At 48.0% G+C, this 16,407-nt stretch overlaps 2 protein-coding genes across 8 annotated transcripts in view; one reads left to right on the forward strand and one right to left on the reverse strand.

Moving 5' to 3' along the window:
* Positions 1 to 3,701, forward strand: part of LOC111852271 (serine/threonine-protein kinase tousled-like 1-B) — a 28,668-nt gene extending 24,967 nt beyond the window's left edge. For all 6 annotated transcript variants that reach the window (XM_023827964.2, XM_023827965.2, XM_023827961.2 and 3 more), the window contains 5 exons: positions 39 to 208; positions 585 to 720; positions 1,479 to 1,590; positions 1,675 to 1,782; positions 2,002 to 3,701. In XM_023827964.2, the coding sequence (XP_023683732.1) occupies positions 39 to 208; positions 585 to 720; positions 1,479 to 1,590; positions 1,675 to 1,782; positions 2,002 to 2,175 (700 nt within the window). In that variant the 3' untranslated portion in view covers positions 2,176 to 3,701. The remainder of the gene's footprint in view (positions 1 to 38; positions 209 to 584; positions 721 to 1,478; positions 1,591 to 1,674; positions 1,783 to 2,001) is intronic.
* Positions 3,702 to 6,504: 2,803 nt separating this feature from the next.
* On the reverse strand, positions 6,505 to 12,934 carry LOC111852272 (Golgi reassembly-stacking protein 2-like). Of its 2 annotated transcripts, none has more exons than XM_023827969.2 (10): positions 12,883 to 12,934; positions 11,775 to 11,855; positions 10,959 to 11,162; positions 9,625 to 9,711; positions 9,202 to 9,332; positions 8,983 to 9,115; positions 8,348 to 8,471; positions 8,125 to 8,211; positions 7,900 to 8,022; positions 6,505 to 7,437 (listed from the first exon to the last, which is right to left on the reverse strand). In XM_023827969.2, the coding sequence occupies exons 3-10, from the start codon at positions 11,100 to 11,102 to the stop codon at positions 7,148 to 7,150; spliced, it is 1,119 nt and encodes a 372-aa protein (XP_023683737.2). In that variant the 5' UTR covers positions 11,103 to 11,162; positions 11,775 to 11,855; positions 12,883 to 12,934; the 3' UTR covers positions 6,505 to 7,147. The 2 variants fall into 2 exon arrangements, with proteins under 2 accessions (XP_023683737.2, XP_023683736.2); XM_023827968.2 differs by having other exon boundaries at positions 12,732 to 12,922.
* Positions 12,935 to 16,407: the final 3,473 nt, after the last annotated feature.

Consider the following 16,407-nt stretch of genomic DNA (forward strand, 5'->3'; position numbering starts at 1 on the left):
ATAGAGACTGATAGGGGTGCGTGTGGCTCCCCCTGCAGGTTCTGTACGGTATTGGAATACTGTGAAGGCAACGACCTGGACTTCTACTTGAAGCAGCATAAGCTGATGTCGGAGAAGGAGGCGCGCTCCATCGTTATGCAGATTGTGAACGCGCTGCGATACTTGAACGAGATCAAGCCGCCCATTATTCACTACGACCTCAAACCTGGTAGGTCCTCTCAGGTTCATTGGGGCCCCTGAGCTCAGAGGTTACTGGGAAAATTCATCTGAAACCCAGTTGTCCCATTATGAGTCCATATGTATTTGCTTTTCAAGGTTAAAAGAAAAAAAAAAAACTTGAAATGGTTCTACAAAAAGCGTAAACAAAATGTGTTTTGTTTTATATTCCCAACAAATTCATGTAATTAGAGTTGTTGATGTGAGGTTTTATCAGCTTTTGGAATTTTGTTTGAGGACATTAGCCTTTGTGTTAGATAAACCATTTGCCCTTTAGAGGAGCAGTTTATCTCCATGACCTTTATTTTGCCAGACTGCGGTGGTTTGGTGTTTTCTGGACACTGACTGTGGTTTCGGTGTTTGCCAAGGTAACATTTTGCTGGTGGACGGCACCGCCTGTGGGGAAATCAAGATCACGGACTTCGGCCTGTCCAAAATAATGGACGACGACAACTATGGCGTGGATGGGATGGATCTGACATCACAGGGAGCGGGAACCTACTGGTGAGAGGAGGCGTGTGTGTCTGGAGGTGTGGCCGCTGTTCGGGTAAAGCGAGAGCCAGCTAGCGGGTCACATGCACCGCATGGAGCCTCTGACTTCTCCGCATCGTCATTAAAATAAAACTTTATGTTCCAATCTATGGAGATCGATAGATTTTTTTTTTAATCACTAATATACACTAGTGGCCAAAACTGCGGAAACGCTTCCATGTTTTTAGAGATTGCAGAACTGTATTCTGCTGTTGCTCCGGTTAACGTATTTCATCATCCAAAGTATATTTGTAACAATTCTTTGATTGTTTATAAACTTTACCGCCAATATTCGTGTAGTAATTTTTAAAGCATAACACCAGAAATGCGAGGTGTTTCCACAATTTTGCTGCTGGTGTATATGTTAAGTTAAACATAAATGCAATTTCGAATGTGGGGGGGGGGGGGGGGGGGGCACACTGGCATAAAACTAATATTTTATGTTAAATGTGGGGAGGTCCAAATGAATAATTGTGAGGGGGACACGCCCATGATGCACAGGATTTTATTTTTTTTTCTCTACACCTGTTTTTGAAAACGGTAAAAGTAAAATATACCAAGTCATGATGCCTGCTGACATGGTGCGATTTGTCACTCTACCGAAAATAATTGCCCAGACCTGCTATCATGTACCTGTGCAGGTTGTGTCAGTGTGAAAACTGAGTGTTTTATCCCGACGTTCAGCTCCGTCTCCTACATCTCTGTTAATCTCATTGCTTTCTTCCATTTAGGTACCTACCTCCCGAGTGTTTTGTAGTTGGCAAAGAACCTCCGAAGATCTCCAACAAGGTGGATGTTTGGTCCGTGGGGGTCATCTTTTTCCAGTGTCTTTATGGAAGGAAGGTAAGGATTCCTGCCGCCCCCCATGTTTCCAGTGCTCCAGACTGGTTTCTGGATGCCCATCCTTTGTCTTGTTTACCTTTTCAGCCATTTGGCCACAATCAGTCCCAGCAGGACATCTTGCAGGAGAACACCATACTCAAAGCCACTGAAGTCCAGTTCCCTGTCAAGCCTGTCGCCAGTAACGAAGCCAAGGTGAGGAATGATTTTCACCATGAAACATACAGCGTTTCATCCTCAATGTCATCCATCGCTGTTTGATTTAAGAGGAAACGCAGATTTTTCCCATATGTACTGTTATCAGGAGTTGGCAGTGTTTGCTGACATCTAGTGGACAGATTTATAATCACGATTTCTTGCTGTCTTGCACCTGGCAACTTTGGATGGATGGTTATGGAATGCTGTTTTCACCAGGGCTTCATAAGGCGCTGTCTGGCGTACCGAAAGGAAGACCGCATCGACGTGCACCAGCTCGGTAGTGACTCCTACCTGCTTCCACACATGAGACGGTCCAACTCCTCAGGGAACTTGCAGATGGGTGGTTCTGGCACCTCCGCCCCCCCCCCTTCCGGCATCACCTCCTACTGAGAGCTCACTCCGAGCGACAGTGTTCTCGACCCACCCCACCCCCCAAGGCCACGGCAACCACTCGGCAAGTGAAAAAGGACTCAGCCCCCCCGCGGGCCCTTCGGATGTTGCCGTGACGACGCTTGGTTACCGCGTAGGACACGCCGGGCTACATATGGGTGTTTACTTTCAAGGAACGAAAATGGACGTTAAAAACAAAAAAAAACAAAAAAAGAAAGAACTGATCTTTTTTTTTTTTCTTCCATTTCAAGTGGGGCCTGACAGAGGCCGCAGATTCAAGAGCACTGCGTCAAAGTAGCTTGAAACGTGACTCCTGTAATTTGAGTTGTCTTGCTGGTTGGATGGCCTGGAAGACAGAGAGGGAAACAGGGCAGCCTGCTGTTCTAAGGTCTCTGCGTCCGCCCAGCACGGAGGATTAAACCGCCGTCAGTTTATTTCGGGAGTCCCGTGGTTCCCACAGCAGTCTTGCCGTCGGCGGCGATGCGAGGAAAGGGAGTCTCGCTCTATGCCGAGCGCCTCCTTTGAACCGGGGGGGGGGGCACAGCTGTCTGGCAAACTGAGGACTCAAGGGCGCCCCCCTCTCCTCATGCAGGCTCATACTGTGGAATGCACAAAGTAACCAAATGTAGACAAACTGCAATGTATAGAATCCTATGCAGGAAGATTAAAAAAAAAAACCCTCTTAGAAAATAAATGTATATTTACTGTACAGGAGTCAATTTCAGTTATTCTTGAATTTCAGCAGATTCTGTACAATGTTTTTTTTTTCCCCTCCTTTTTATTGTAAATCTCTTGAAATGTGTTTAATTTTTGCTGCTATAGGTGTTTTACTTTGGAATAAGGCAGCATGGTTTAATATTTAGGTACAAGATTGTACAGTTCTGATGAAAAGAAATATCAGTTACTGGGAAAAACACAGCATGTTCAAAATTGGAGACTTTGGCTGGAAGCTGTCCTGCGTGGGTTTTTTTTTTTTTTAATTTTTACTTTTTTTTTTTTTTTTGTATTTAAATTGCGCTGGCATGGGGGAGTCAGACAGCCAGCACTGAATCAGCTTCAGCACTGCAGTGAGACTGCTTCACTGCAGTAAATCTCTCTATCTTCTGCAGAGTTGTCCACCATGGAAGTACCCGGACTGTGTGTTTGAGTTGAATCGGGTGACTTGACATGGCGTGTCTGCATCGTTGGACAGCAGAACGCCACACATTGTGGCCGCTCTGGAAGACAGCATAATTTGATGTAATAACGTAATATGACGTTTCGGTCAAATTCCGCCGTACCTGTCAATCTGTATGTCCCTCCTATTCTTCAGCGATGACGGGCCTTGTGTTCACCTCGAGGTGTAAGGTCCCCCCTTACTGTACACAAAAAGGTACAGTGACCCCAAAATAAATGTACCTGGGAAAGCCATAAAGGAGGTGGTGGACGTGGTCGAGCGGCAAGACGGCATCTGAGCGCCTCGACGCGCCTCAGCTTCCTGCTAACATTTGTTGTCATTAAAGAGAATCCATCAGCACTGGTTTTAAGACACTGGTTTCCTTTGTGATCCTCGCCATCAGAAATGGGTCAGTCCTTCTCACCGATGTCGCCCAGCTATTTTTAACTTTTTCCCTCTGTTTTTGCAATGGGGAAGAACAGCCTGGTGGCAGAAAGACAGCCAAGTTGTCTTGTGTTTCTGCCACTGCTGTCATTTGGTGTAATTAGACACGCATTATTTATACAGGCCGGTTTGGAGCGCAGCTCTGCAGTGACGTCCCTCTTGCCCTTGAAATTATTTCAGCATGTGGCCTCCGGTTGCTACATTGATCCTGGCTGTGAAATACAAGCGGCGATACAGCACCTCACTGTACTTTTAGCCATTTGTCTTCATTCGGCACATGAAGGAAATAGCAGGAGCACAGACCAACCAGAGTCTGTTTCTGCACGGTTTGGAAACTGTGGCTTAAATGGTCTCTCGTGCACTAACATTGTTTAGCTCCTTTAAAAAAAATGACAGTTTTACAAATGCATGCAGCAGTTTGCAGTAATAGGGCTTTTGTAACGTTGTCTATTGCCTGTCTATTCTAGTGTGGATGACTCTAGAACCGTTGTCTAGGTGATGGACGGATGACAGTACGGAAAAGGCATTGATTAGCCCACGTAAGCACAGACAGCCGATCTTGGACATGGCGTCTGTTAAATACAGTAGCATTAATACGGGCCCTGTCCAAAGCACATCAATGTGTCATTATATAAATGACTCAACATTCAGAATAAAAAGCACGACAGAGGTGTGAAGCTCATTTGACAGTATCTGGCCCCCATGCTCGCTACGCGGATGCCAGAGGCACAGCACAACGCCACCCTGCCGTGAACGTCTGACCTGCCTGAGGGCGGCGGCCTACGCAGGGTCATGTGGTACGTGATGTCAGAGGCACAGCACAACGCCACCCTGGCGTGAACGTCAGACCTGCCTGAGGGCGGCGGCCTACGCAGGGTCATGTGGTACGTGATGTCAGAGGCACAGCACAACGCCACCCTGGCGTGAACGTCAGACCTGCCTGAGGGCGGCGGCCTACGCAGGGTCATGTGGTACGTGATGTCAGAGGCACAGCACAACGCCACCCTGGCGTGAACGTCAGACCTGCCTGAGGGCGGCGGCCTACGCAGGGTCATGTGGTACGTGATGTCAGAGGCACAGCACAACGCCACCCTGCCGTGAACGTCTGACCTGCCTGAGGGCGGCGGCCTACGCAGGGTCTTGTGGTACGTGATGTCAGAGGCACAGCACAACGCCACCCTGCCGTGAACGTCTGACCTGCCTGAGGGCGGCGGCCTACGCAGGGTCATGTGGTACGTGATGTCAGAGGCACAGCACAACGCCACCCTGCCGTGAACGTCTGACCTGCCTGAGGGCGGCGGCCTACGCAGGGTCTTGTGGTACGTGATGTCAGAGGCACAGCACAATGCCACCCTGCCGTGAACGTCTGACCTGCCTGAGGGCGACGGCCTACGCAGGGTCATGTGGTACGTGATGTCAGAGGCACAGCACTGCGCCACCCTGCCGTGAACGTCTGACCTGCCTGAGGGCGACGGCCTACGCAGGGTCATGTGGTACGTGATGTCAGAGGCACAGCACTGCGCCACCCTGCCGTGAACGTCTGACCTGCCTGAGGGCGGCGGCCTACGCAGGGTCATGTGGTACGTGATGTCAGAGGCACACCACTGCGCCACCCTGCCGTGAACGTCTGACCTGCCTGAGGGCGGCGGCCTACGCAGGGTCATGTGGTACGTGATGTCAGAGGCACAGCACTGCGCCACCCTGCCGTGAACGTCTGACCTGCCTGAGGGCGGCGGCCTACGCAGGGTCATGTGGTACGTGATGTCAGAGGCACAGCACTGCGCCACCCTGCCGTGAACGTCTGACCTGCCTGAGGGCGGCGGCCTACGCAGGGTCATGTGGTACGTGATGTCAGAGGCACAGCACTGCGCCACCCTGCCGTGAACGTCTGACCTGCCTGAGGGCGGCGGCCTACGCAGGGTCATGTGGTACGTGATATCAGAGGCACAGCACTGCGCCACCCTGCCGTGAACGTCTGACCTGCCTGAGGGCGGCGGCCTACGCAGGGTCATGTGGTACGTGATGTCAGAGGCACAGCACTGCGCCACCCTGCCGTGAACGTCTGACCTGCCTGAGGGCGGCGGCCTACGCAGGGTCATGTGGTACGTGATGTCAGAGGCACATTACCAAACTGAATTAGGTCACCATTCCAGGAGCAAATCGTATAAAAAAAAAAAAGTATTTTTGGCAAGTTTGTCAGGTGTCAGGTACTAGGGTCCTCAACTATTTTTCATGAAGGACCAAATTCCACTAGAACCTCAAAGCCAAGGTCCACAGTACATGAAAAAAATTGCCCCAGTTGTCAAATCAGCTGTTTTTTTTCATATACAGTAAACCTTGTGTTTGGGGATTGACTGCAGTGGGTTCAGTTGTATTTTAATCTGCATCTAAACTGCATCCAACCACCATCCACCAACTGCTGACAACCACTCTAGTCCATCTAGAGTTCACTCTTCATCAACAGGTTCCTTAACTGGTCAGGGGTCTTGCAAACAATCTCATAACGGAACAAGACCACTTCAGCCAGGGCATGCCAAGCTCCTCCAATCAGCTTAAAGCTTTATGTCGGTGTGATGCTGATGCAAACATTAACACACTTTAATCCCTGCTTTGACCATGTCAAACCACAAAATACTTCAATATGGACGCACTCCCTCCAGTATACAGCAATGAATTTTCATAGCTTATAAAACAAAGAGCTTAGAGTCATGACAAAATACAACTAAGAATAGTGTAAAATTCCTTGAGTTTATTGCTTGTGTATGATGACATGGTTATTTTTCTGAATGTGGCCAACAGCGCCCTCCTTGGGTCTCCAGCCAAACAGCACCCATTTAATTCCCAATAACTTCCCCCTGTAGCGTAGGGCGTTAAGTACCCTGCAACGAAATACTCCTCAAACAGCACACAAAGGGCACCACACAATGCTCTGGATTTTACCGGAAAGGAGCGGTAGAGCTGGACTGTCTATCGCTGCTATACGAGATGGGATACACAGAACCAAAAGAAACATTTATGTGGTGGTAATGGAAAAAGGAAAAAAAGAAAAAAAAAAAGAGGGAAAAATATCAAGAAGTGGACCAAAACCTATGGTTTCCCCAAAACAAACTAGCGCGCTGATCAGTGAATGATTATATTGGGATGAATCACAGGGCCTGCAGACAGAGACTATGTAAAGTAGAGAATGTGAGCGGTGAATGTGACCTTCACTTCACTCCCTTCGCTGTTCCTGCCGACATGCGGAGCCCTGCTTTCACTGTTAGGATGTGCCTTATGCAGTACGGCGGGTTTCTCTGTAGGGACGTGCAATCTCTCCTGCGACTGAATAAATACTCTAAATAGAGCTGGTCGGGGGGGGGGAGGGGGTTGCTGTTACGAGGAGGCGGAGGATGCCTCAGCCTTTGTCACGTGCGTCTCCATAGTGCCGGACTCTGGGGGTGCGCCCCCGTCACTGGGGGGGCGAGGAGAGACTGCGGTGGCGACGGCGTCCAGAATCAGAGCAGCTGCCGGATCAGCCAGACCCGGAACAGCGGGCGGCGGGAGCGACAGGTCCGAGACTAGGGGCAGCCGCGTGGCCAGCTGGGGGGGCAGCATGGTGGGCATGGGAAGCGGGCCCAAGCCCGACAGGCTCAGGGGCGGCAGGGAGGTGAGGGGGGGCAGGCCTGCAGGACGAGAGCATAGCAAGGAGCCAATAACGCATCGCTGCCTCAAAATACCTCTATGGAGCAGCGTTTCTCAATCCAATTCATGGGGAACCTCAGGCAGTCCACATTTTTGCTCCCTCCCAGGCAGTCCACATTTTTGCTCCCTCCCAGGCAGTCCACATTTTTGCTCCCTCCCAGCTCCCAGCATGCTTGTACCTAGTATTCGGTTTTCATGATTGGCTGGGAGCAGGGAGGGAGCAAAAATGTGGACTGCCTGGGAGGGAGCAAAAATGTGGACTGCCTGGGAGGGAGCAAAAATGTGGACTGTTACCAAAGACCTGAGTTTAGAAACACTGCTTCAGAATAACAAAAGAATAATTCCCATCTGTATTTATGTGACAGTAAGCTACCAATCCCCGCTAATTCCAGGGAATGCATAAGTGCGGTAAGTAGGGCGGATTTACAGGCAGGGAGTCTCACCTGCTGTGGATGGGGGCAGCGACCCGATCCCTGGTAACGAAGCGGCAGTCGGGTCCGGTAGCGTCAGGTTCACGTTGGGTAGGGTGGGAAGCGGGGGGAGGCCGCCTGGAAGGGTCATCAAGCCTGCATGGGCACAGCGTTTTAGCAGAAAACAAAAATTAGATTAAACCCTAAACCAGAGTCCAGGTGCTGTAAAATGGCATAGAGTAAAGAGGTGAAGCTGACCCTGTAATGTGTTGGCTGGGCTGAGGGGCGAGATGCCCGCCATCGAAGGGCTGACTTGTGTGGGCAAGAGAGGCACAGTTGGGACACCTTGAAACAAGACGCAAAGCATTGAAGATATAATAATTAAAATCATAAATTACAGCTGACAGGCAATGGTTTGGGGGCTGACAGGCAGCATGAAGGACGAATGCCATGCATTGGGAGTGAAAAGGTCAGGAGGTACCTGTGTGTAGAACGCTGGGTATTGTGGGCGTGGCTGAGCTGATTGACAGGCCAGACAGCCCCTCTTCAAGCCCCGAGGCAGCTGGCGGGACAGCCGCAGGTGGGCTGACAGCGGAGAGCTGCACCTGGGCATGAAAATGATTGATTAGTATTTGGGAGTATGGTAAGGTCGCCACCTGCTGGAATACAGACGCACCTACACGTCTGGGACGGAGGCGTCAGCGATGGCCGACAGTGAGAAAACATCAGTTCGGTGACTTTGGATGTCAGCATGAGGGCACCACGGAAAATGGGATCTGGCCGCACAAATGCAGCAGATGGCGTGTGACTGTGCCAGGAGCCACGGCGCCAGTGAATATAAATTGTGGGAGAACGTCGGTTAAATCGCTCGGGGAGTGACTCTGGGCCTCTCAGATATTTTTCATCCAGGGTTACCGTATCTCGCTTTGTTGACGGCGACCCAATCATTCGCCAGCAAATTTCACGAAGACAGCTTTGCCTTAAAATCCACAGATTGGAAGCCGAAACCCCCCGTGTTCATCATTCATCAGGGATACCCAGTGGAGGCACTGACTTTCTGCCGGAAATTCCAAGCAGCTGGGATGCCTGTCCCACGCTCGTCTGCAGTGGCCTCACCTCAGTGAAGCCGTCCTTCACTGGGCTGACCGGCTGGCCGGGAATCTGCTCAGGAAAACTGATCTTCTTGCCCTCTTCAAACGGCCGGGTCGGTATCCGGTGGAGATATCCGTAGCCGATGCCGCAGCCCAGACTGGAGAGAAACAGGAAATGAGATGGATTCCATCATACGTCGGGCTTCCCTGGATGCCAGCCCCTGCCCCCGGATGGGATCCACACCTGCCCTCTCCGCCCCACGCGCTGTTGGGCGTGATGACCACCTCTCGGCAGTTATCCGTGTCCGTGTTGTACACGTACAGCTTCAGACCTTTTCCTTCGTGCGTTTCGATTAGCGAGAAAAGGTCCTCCGACTACAGAAGAGCAGCAGCAGTTAGGGAGATTGAAAGTGCTCAGTGCACAAACATAGGAGGAAACATTAATGCAGTGTTTCTCAAACCAGTCCTGAGACCCCCCCCCCCCCCCCCCCCGACAGTCCACATGTCTGCCCTCTCCCAGCCAAACAAAAACACAGAATACCAAGCACATGTGTTAGGAGCTGGGATGGGTCTCTAAGGACCGAGTTGAGAAACACCGCACCAGACCACAGCTACACCTTCAAGAAAATGAACGCATCTGTATTACATAAAGGGAGAAAGAGGGCACCTCGTTCATGACCGTGTCTGCTCCAATTATGTAGTCCGTGTGCGGCCGCAGTCCAGCCAGGGCGGCCGGCGAATTGGCCTCCACTTCCTGTCGATGACAGGAAACAGGGCTGACGTTGCGTGCAAAATCCCCCAGTTGTGACAGCAGAGGCATTTCAGACAGCAGAGGCCTTCACCGCATAGCTACACACGCTAATGACTTTCAGGGCCATTTATTACGGCACAGATTTCCTTGTTTGTTTTCGCTGGGAGCGGTAGATTTGCGGCGCTCACGAGCGGCAAGAGAAACAGATGGCAGAGGCCTGCTGGGAAACGCAGTTCGCAGGCTTGAGGAGGAAATACATACAAGATGCCTGCTGTACCGAATAGTAATGAATACAGCCCAAAGCTCGCGCACGTCAAATAAGACCCCTGTGGTTAAGAGTACATGGGTTCAAGCAGATTATTCAGAAGAGAAGCGGAGCGGAATAGCGACACTTTATTCATCTGCATGGAGAAACTGGGTTTACAGCTACCTATTCCGCACCCCGTGAGACACAAAGACTTCACAGACAGCTTACTCTACAAAGAGCACGTTGAGGGAGGCGTAAAAAAGACAATTTCCCCACGAGGATCAAAGTATTGATGATTATTATTATAATTTACACAGACATTTCGTCATTTTGGTGAAGCGGGAGCAACATACAGAATGTATATAGAGGAGAGAAACTGAAACTAAAGTATCGACCCCATCACGCTGGTATCAATCCGATAACAATACCAGTATTGGTATCAATACTATCGATAGTTGGATCAACACACCCACCTCTAACAAAGACATATATACATGTCAGGGCAAGATGGGTGGGCAGTCAGCCAGTGTCCAGCGCCACTAGAGTTACTGGGGGGTTAAGGACCTTTCTCAGGGCCCAAAAGACAGCATCTCTCTGCCAGCCACAGGACTTGAACCGGCAACCTTCTGATCACAAGCACTAACCCACAAAGTCACTAACCCATACAGCCCCCTACAAAATCAATGTTAGTCATATTAACCAGAAATCTGCCCCCAACCTTGACCTTTTCCACAAATATTAACCTATTATTTTTGCTCACCTGTATCTATCTCATGAGGAAAAAAATAGGATATGGAAAGTTTATCTGGTGACCTGATTTTAACAAGCTTGGTGCCAAAGGCTGCCAGGGTCAGCTGACTTGATTTTCCCCTAAATAAGTTACGCAAAAAGCAGTCTGGTCAATGTACTAGTTCCGAAATATGTGCGCAAAACATCACCAGCCTTCAGTAATGGCATGTAGTGCTGTGGAAGCTGCTTCCTGATTGGACGCGGGTATACCCACCAGCACATGCCACACGTTCTCATTGGCTCCCTCGAAACTGCAGAAGCGGATGCTGACCCCCAGCAGCCCCTGGCCGCCCCACATGTTGCTGGGCGTGACAGCGGTCTCCCTCAGCTCCAGTGTTTTGCTGCTGTACACCAGCATCTTCACAGGCTTTTCCACATTCACCTTCAGAAGGTCCTTCAGAGTGTCATTATCTTTGTTCTGCTCCAAACAACAATGAATAATAATAATAAAAAAACATTAGTGTCCCAGTATAAGTGAGTATTAGTCACAGAGACTAAAAGAACATGGTGAAGATAATGCCAGTATTATTGAAGGCAGACCAGGCTTGCAAATTACAGCTCTCGGTCAACATGAAATTTGAAATATTCTCATAATTACTTCATGCTGTGAAAAACACACTCAGAAACTATAATCTCACAAAGGTTAAGGTGAACCGCATCCTCTCTGCCTTGATCAAAAATGTGGATGATCTGAAAAGGTCCTCCAATTAACTTGTAAGGGGTGAAATCACCACAATGGGCATAACAATAGGATTCATGACCCACGCCCCCTACAGGACATCTGTGAAACAATCTTGTGTGTGCAGAAAACCGGTCCGTGTCCAAAGAGACACTGCACAGACCAAGCTGCTATAGAAAATGGATGGAGGCATACATTAAGATATAGGAGCCCTTCCGTTAACGAGCACCGCTCTCTAAGTACCACAGTTCTGATTCTGTAGTGCTCTTTTGCAGCACTACGAACACTGACTGTCATGAATCTCCAGCATTAATACAGGTTTTGTTCCGTCAAGGGAGGGGAAGAACGTACCAATCTATTGTTATTTATAGAAACAATAAAGTCAAAGAATGGCTCCAATCCTGCACGGTGACCTGGGGAATTCTCTTGTACCTGTAGAAAACGAGACCAAGTTTCAGAAACGGTTAAACACCTGGGTGGGAGAATGACTGTTTTTAACAGGTTCTGGCCCTAAAACACTGCTTTAGTGTCGCCCAGTCAATGTAATACAACTTAAACAGTACTTAAATTGTTATAATATAATAAACGAGCTTTTAATCTGAATAAACTCAGGAAACGAAGGGAATCACACAGCAACGGTGGCAACAAAGATCAGAGCTATGTGGGACCCACAGCCCTGCCTAACAAAACAGCCACCTTAACATTTTAACACCAAACACGTCGACACGAGGAGGACACGGGATAACGCGGCGCACCTCGCTATTGCACCGGGGCCAAAAGAGTAGCAGACCAGGGTCTCATATACACCAGTAATCACACACAGTATATTTAACTAAAATCTAACTAATTCATCTGTCAATCGCTGGCTGAGGTGCCAGGTGGCATGCTGTCGATTATGGCCTACCTTTGTATTACACGGGTCACATTCTAAATAAAGAGCTGTCAGTTTACTGAAATGATTTTAAACATATAACATGAATATATTGAGTCAGAATCGGTTCGCCAGTGAGTTAGCCCTCGGTGAGCACCGCTAAATATCAACTAGAAATGGAAAAAACGAGTGCAAAACTGCACGTCATGCAAATTTTTAGTAGAAAACCTTAATCGTGTTTGACATAAACTAAAGTCGTGCAGTGAGTTAAATACACTTGCGATTGCAGCGCTCCCGCATCATTAGTAGGCCGCAGCTCAATCCCCGTGTTCGGTTAGCGAGCCGCGCGGCGTCCAAGGGCTCGGAGGCCGCCTAAACGCAGATCACGCCAAGGCTTCAGCCCGACAAATGACGGCATGAAGAATAAAGTCGCCTACTCTGAGGACGTGGTAACCCTCCGACCCTCCTCCGGGAATCTCGACACTCTGCGATCCCCCCATTTCTCCCCCGGTTCTTCCTCGTTTGTGGCGAAGACGCGACTCTTCCCCAGTAGCACGGCCGAGCTCTGTCCGCCGCCGGTGTTCTTACGTGGCACTGGGATCCAGGAAGCACGGACGCCGGAACGCGCACTTCTCGAGCCGGGCTGTAGGGGGCGCTACGGGACACGGAGGGAGGCGATTAGTATTGCTGGTGTAGGTGTGTTATTACTGTTCCTCCACGTTACGTTGCATGGGGTTTATCCAAATATAACTAATTATCTTTACAGGAATAGAAGACTGGGCAAAAGCGCTGAAAATGGGACTTGAACGTTGCTGATTAATCATCTATGTTATTATACAGCTCCGTTTTTTAACAAGCCGAGACCAAGTTGTAGATAGAATTGTAATAAATATTTTCAAGACAGAGATCTTCTTTAGATATATTAAAGAAACATGCTAAAATTATTGTTGCTCGACACTGTAGATGATATATACAAAAGTAAGGAACTGAAATTCTTTGCAGGGTCTGCGGTGGTCCGATTTCTTTCAGCGGCCCCAAGATATGCTCCGCTGCCTTGTGTCTTGTGCTTTGTTTTTCTGGCTGCATGTTGCCAGGGTTGCGGGGTAGACAGGCACATGCAGAGAACAGAGATGCTAATTCGTCTAACTGCGTGTATTTAGACTGCAGGAAGACCCTTGTGCAACTTAGGAAGAGCATGCAAACTCCACGCATACTGGGGCTGGATTGGACCACAAGACCCTGTAGGCAACAGTAACATTAGACTTTAGATTTATTATTTTTTAATATCCGATGGAACTAGAAAATATGAACCATGTATTTGAAGTTTGTACAAATGAAAGGTGACCTGGCACATTTTCAGAAAGCACTTACAGTCATAGAAGTCATCGGCACAGATCCAGCCCACAGAAGTAAACGATAATGGTAATAATGATAATGATGATAATTAAGACAAATACCATAGCTACTAAGACTGCAGATGTTTTCTTTCCAACCACGTTTACCATTTTTGGCCAACATTGTCACTAAAATATACAGAGAGAGGACAATATAAGCCAAAATGCAGTTACAATCCTACACAACAGATCATCCATCCATTCAGCCATCCATCCATCCATCTTCCAACTGCTTAATCAGTACTGGGTTGTTGGGGGTGGTTCCTGACACAAATCATAGGCAGCATGGGGCACCGTGCAGGGGGAGACTCTAGTAGGGATGGCAGTAGGTGCCAATCAGTGATTTATAAACATTTTTATTTAGGCACAAGAGTTACATTACTAGTGGGTTTGAATATCACAACAAGAGCTGTTCCTGATACCTACCAGTGACTGACAGTGTCCACCTCACAAGTAACAATATATTTTATTTTCTTGCATTCTCCATTATGTAAATCTAACACTATCCTTCCTATGATATTTGAAGAATATTTAATAGAATTTTTTTGGTGAGATAAATAAGACTATAAGATAATGAAGGAAAAAATGTAAATAAACATGAAGGAATATACTGCTGGATTTTGCTGAAATTGACCAACTTGGGAAATGGTTCAGCTCTGCAGTGAGTGCAATAGATAAACAACAGAAAATGAAAACACATAGATGAAATGGGAAATGCAAAGATGAGCAGTCTTGGATCTGTGAAAATTGTCTAAGTTCATTTCATTGTCTCGGCCCGTCTGGGGCCCCCCCCCACAAAGCTAAGGCGTTGTTAGCTTCTACAGCCAAGCGTACATCACGGAGTTCTTGCAGAAGACTCTGTCTTTGCTTTTGTGTGTGCATACAGTCATATATAAATTGCGATTCTGCTGTTTCTCTAGCTAGCTCTATCAGTATCTGTACCCTGGTCCAAAGGTGTACATTCAAATTTCTTCTAATCGTGTATCCTAGTCAGCGTTGTGGGGGATAACATTTATTTATTGTTTGTTATAGTTTTTTATTGTAATTTTGTTACAGATTGAAGAACAGATGACTGGAGACTTTGTTTTCCATTTGGAGTATTTTAGCAGAACAATGCAAAATATATAAAAAACACTTCAATATAGCCAACTTTTGTATTGTATTGTATTGTAGAGACAAACTGGATTCAGAGACGCCTTCATACTCTGCTGTTTGTGAGCAGCTTTTTTGTGCATTATGAAAAGACCAATTTTCAGGCCGGGATGAAATCTCAGTCGCATAATGGTTTCGGCTTTCCCCGATTCTGCACCTCTTCCAGTCGCCACCGTCCCCGAATCTAAACATAAACGATCATTATCCTTTGATCCATTTCACTGCGGCGTGGAAAATAGCCGTGATCTCCGGCCAATGCTTTCAGGGAAAAACGCTGGAAATTGCGCGGCGGGCTTATGGATTTTTAGGGATCCATTTTGCTTTTTTTTTTTTCTCCTTTTTCAGAGAATCTGGAATGGCTGACCATTGTTATATTGTTATGGCTGATCACGTGACGGGCATCGATGGTCTTGTTGTTTTTCCCTGCATGCAACGTAAAACACCTTATTAAAATGCTGTGCCGTTGCCTATCACACCTTCCCTGATTCTGAGCCTCTGCCGCACTTTGAGGTTTCTTAACGAGTGTCTTCTTCCAGCAGCACATAGCAGGATTTTTATATAATAATATGTGGTATTATTATTTATAAATAATCATGGGTATATCTCCAAGGTTAAGAATGCCAGCTGCAATGATTTCCCTCTAAATCCATTGGAGGGTTGAGCCACCCACCCTGACAGCAATAAGGGGGGGGGGGCAGACATGACAGGGATCAAAGATGTGTGGATGCAGCCCCTGTCACCTCGATTCTAGGGTATTCCGTCTCACAGGCTGCAGCTGTGGGCCCCATTTGAATTCGTGAGCTAATGCAGATCTCCTAAATTGATTTTGACGCGATTAATAGCGGCCATGATTGTGGACAGGAAATCAGTTTAATTCAGTAGCAGACGTGTTTTGAAGAGACACTTCTTTGTGACAGTTCATTACCCCCCGGGGGTTGGGGGGTGGGAGGGGGGCAGTGTTTAAGCAGGCCATGGAAGACTGAGCTCCTCTGTCTGGGAAGCTGGTCAAAAGGAGCCGGGGGGGAGATGGGGGGGGGGGGGTGGGTAGAGAAAAGGCGGAGGCACAGCAAACAAGGCAAACAAGGGTAATAATAAAATACTCAGTCATATAATTGTTGCTGTTAATTACAGCTTGAAATGAAAGGAAAATGGTCTGTATGAGATCTATGAGCTTCCATCCTTCCATCGCTTAAGTACAGGTACAGGATGGTAGTCTAGACTCTCGGGTAGACCTGTGACTGTTTGCCTCACATGTTATCATTCTCGGCACAGATATTTGGTGCCTTGCAGCTTGGGAAAATATGGGACCGCAATATGGACGTGTACATTTTACATATTTAGCAGTTGCTTTTCTCCAAAGCGACGTACAAGTGAGACAAATAGCATATTGCAAACATAAATGCTGTTAAAGAGTCAGCTAGGCATATGAGCAGCATTAGCCTTAGCATTAGCTTTAGCCTTAGCATTAGCTTTAACATTAGCATGCTGGACACACGCTTTACATGACAAAACTGCTCTTGCCTATTTGTAAATACCTCTCTTTAGCCTTGGCCTGCAGCTCAGTGCT

Source organism: Paramormyrops kingsleyae, chromosome 16 (genome assembly GCF_048594095.1).
Source record: "Paramormyrops kingsleyae isolate MSU_618 chromosome 16, PKINGS_0.4, whole genome shotgun sequence".
Classification (NCBI taxonomy): Eukaryota; Metazoa; Chordata; class Actinopteri; order Osteoglossiformes; family Mormyridae; genus Paramormyrops; species Paramormyrops kingsleyae.

Bases quoted from the DNA above. Each gene is read 5' to 3' on its own strand.
- LOC111852272 (XM_023827968.2), bottom strand. From the start codon at position 12,794: ATGGGGGGATCGCAGAGTGTCGAGATTCCCGGAGGAGGGTCGGAGGGT. The intron at 11,856-12,731 runs GTAGGCGACTTT...CGTTTTCTACAG, and splicing joins AGGGTTACCACGTCCTCAGA to GTACAAGAGAATTCCCCAGG. The intron at 8,023-8,124 runs GTCAGCTTCACC...GTGCCCATGCAG, and splicing joins CCCAGCCAACACATTACAGG to GCTTGATGACCCTTCCAGGC.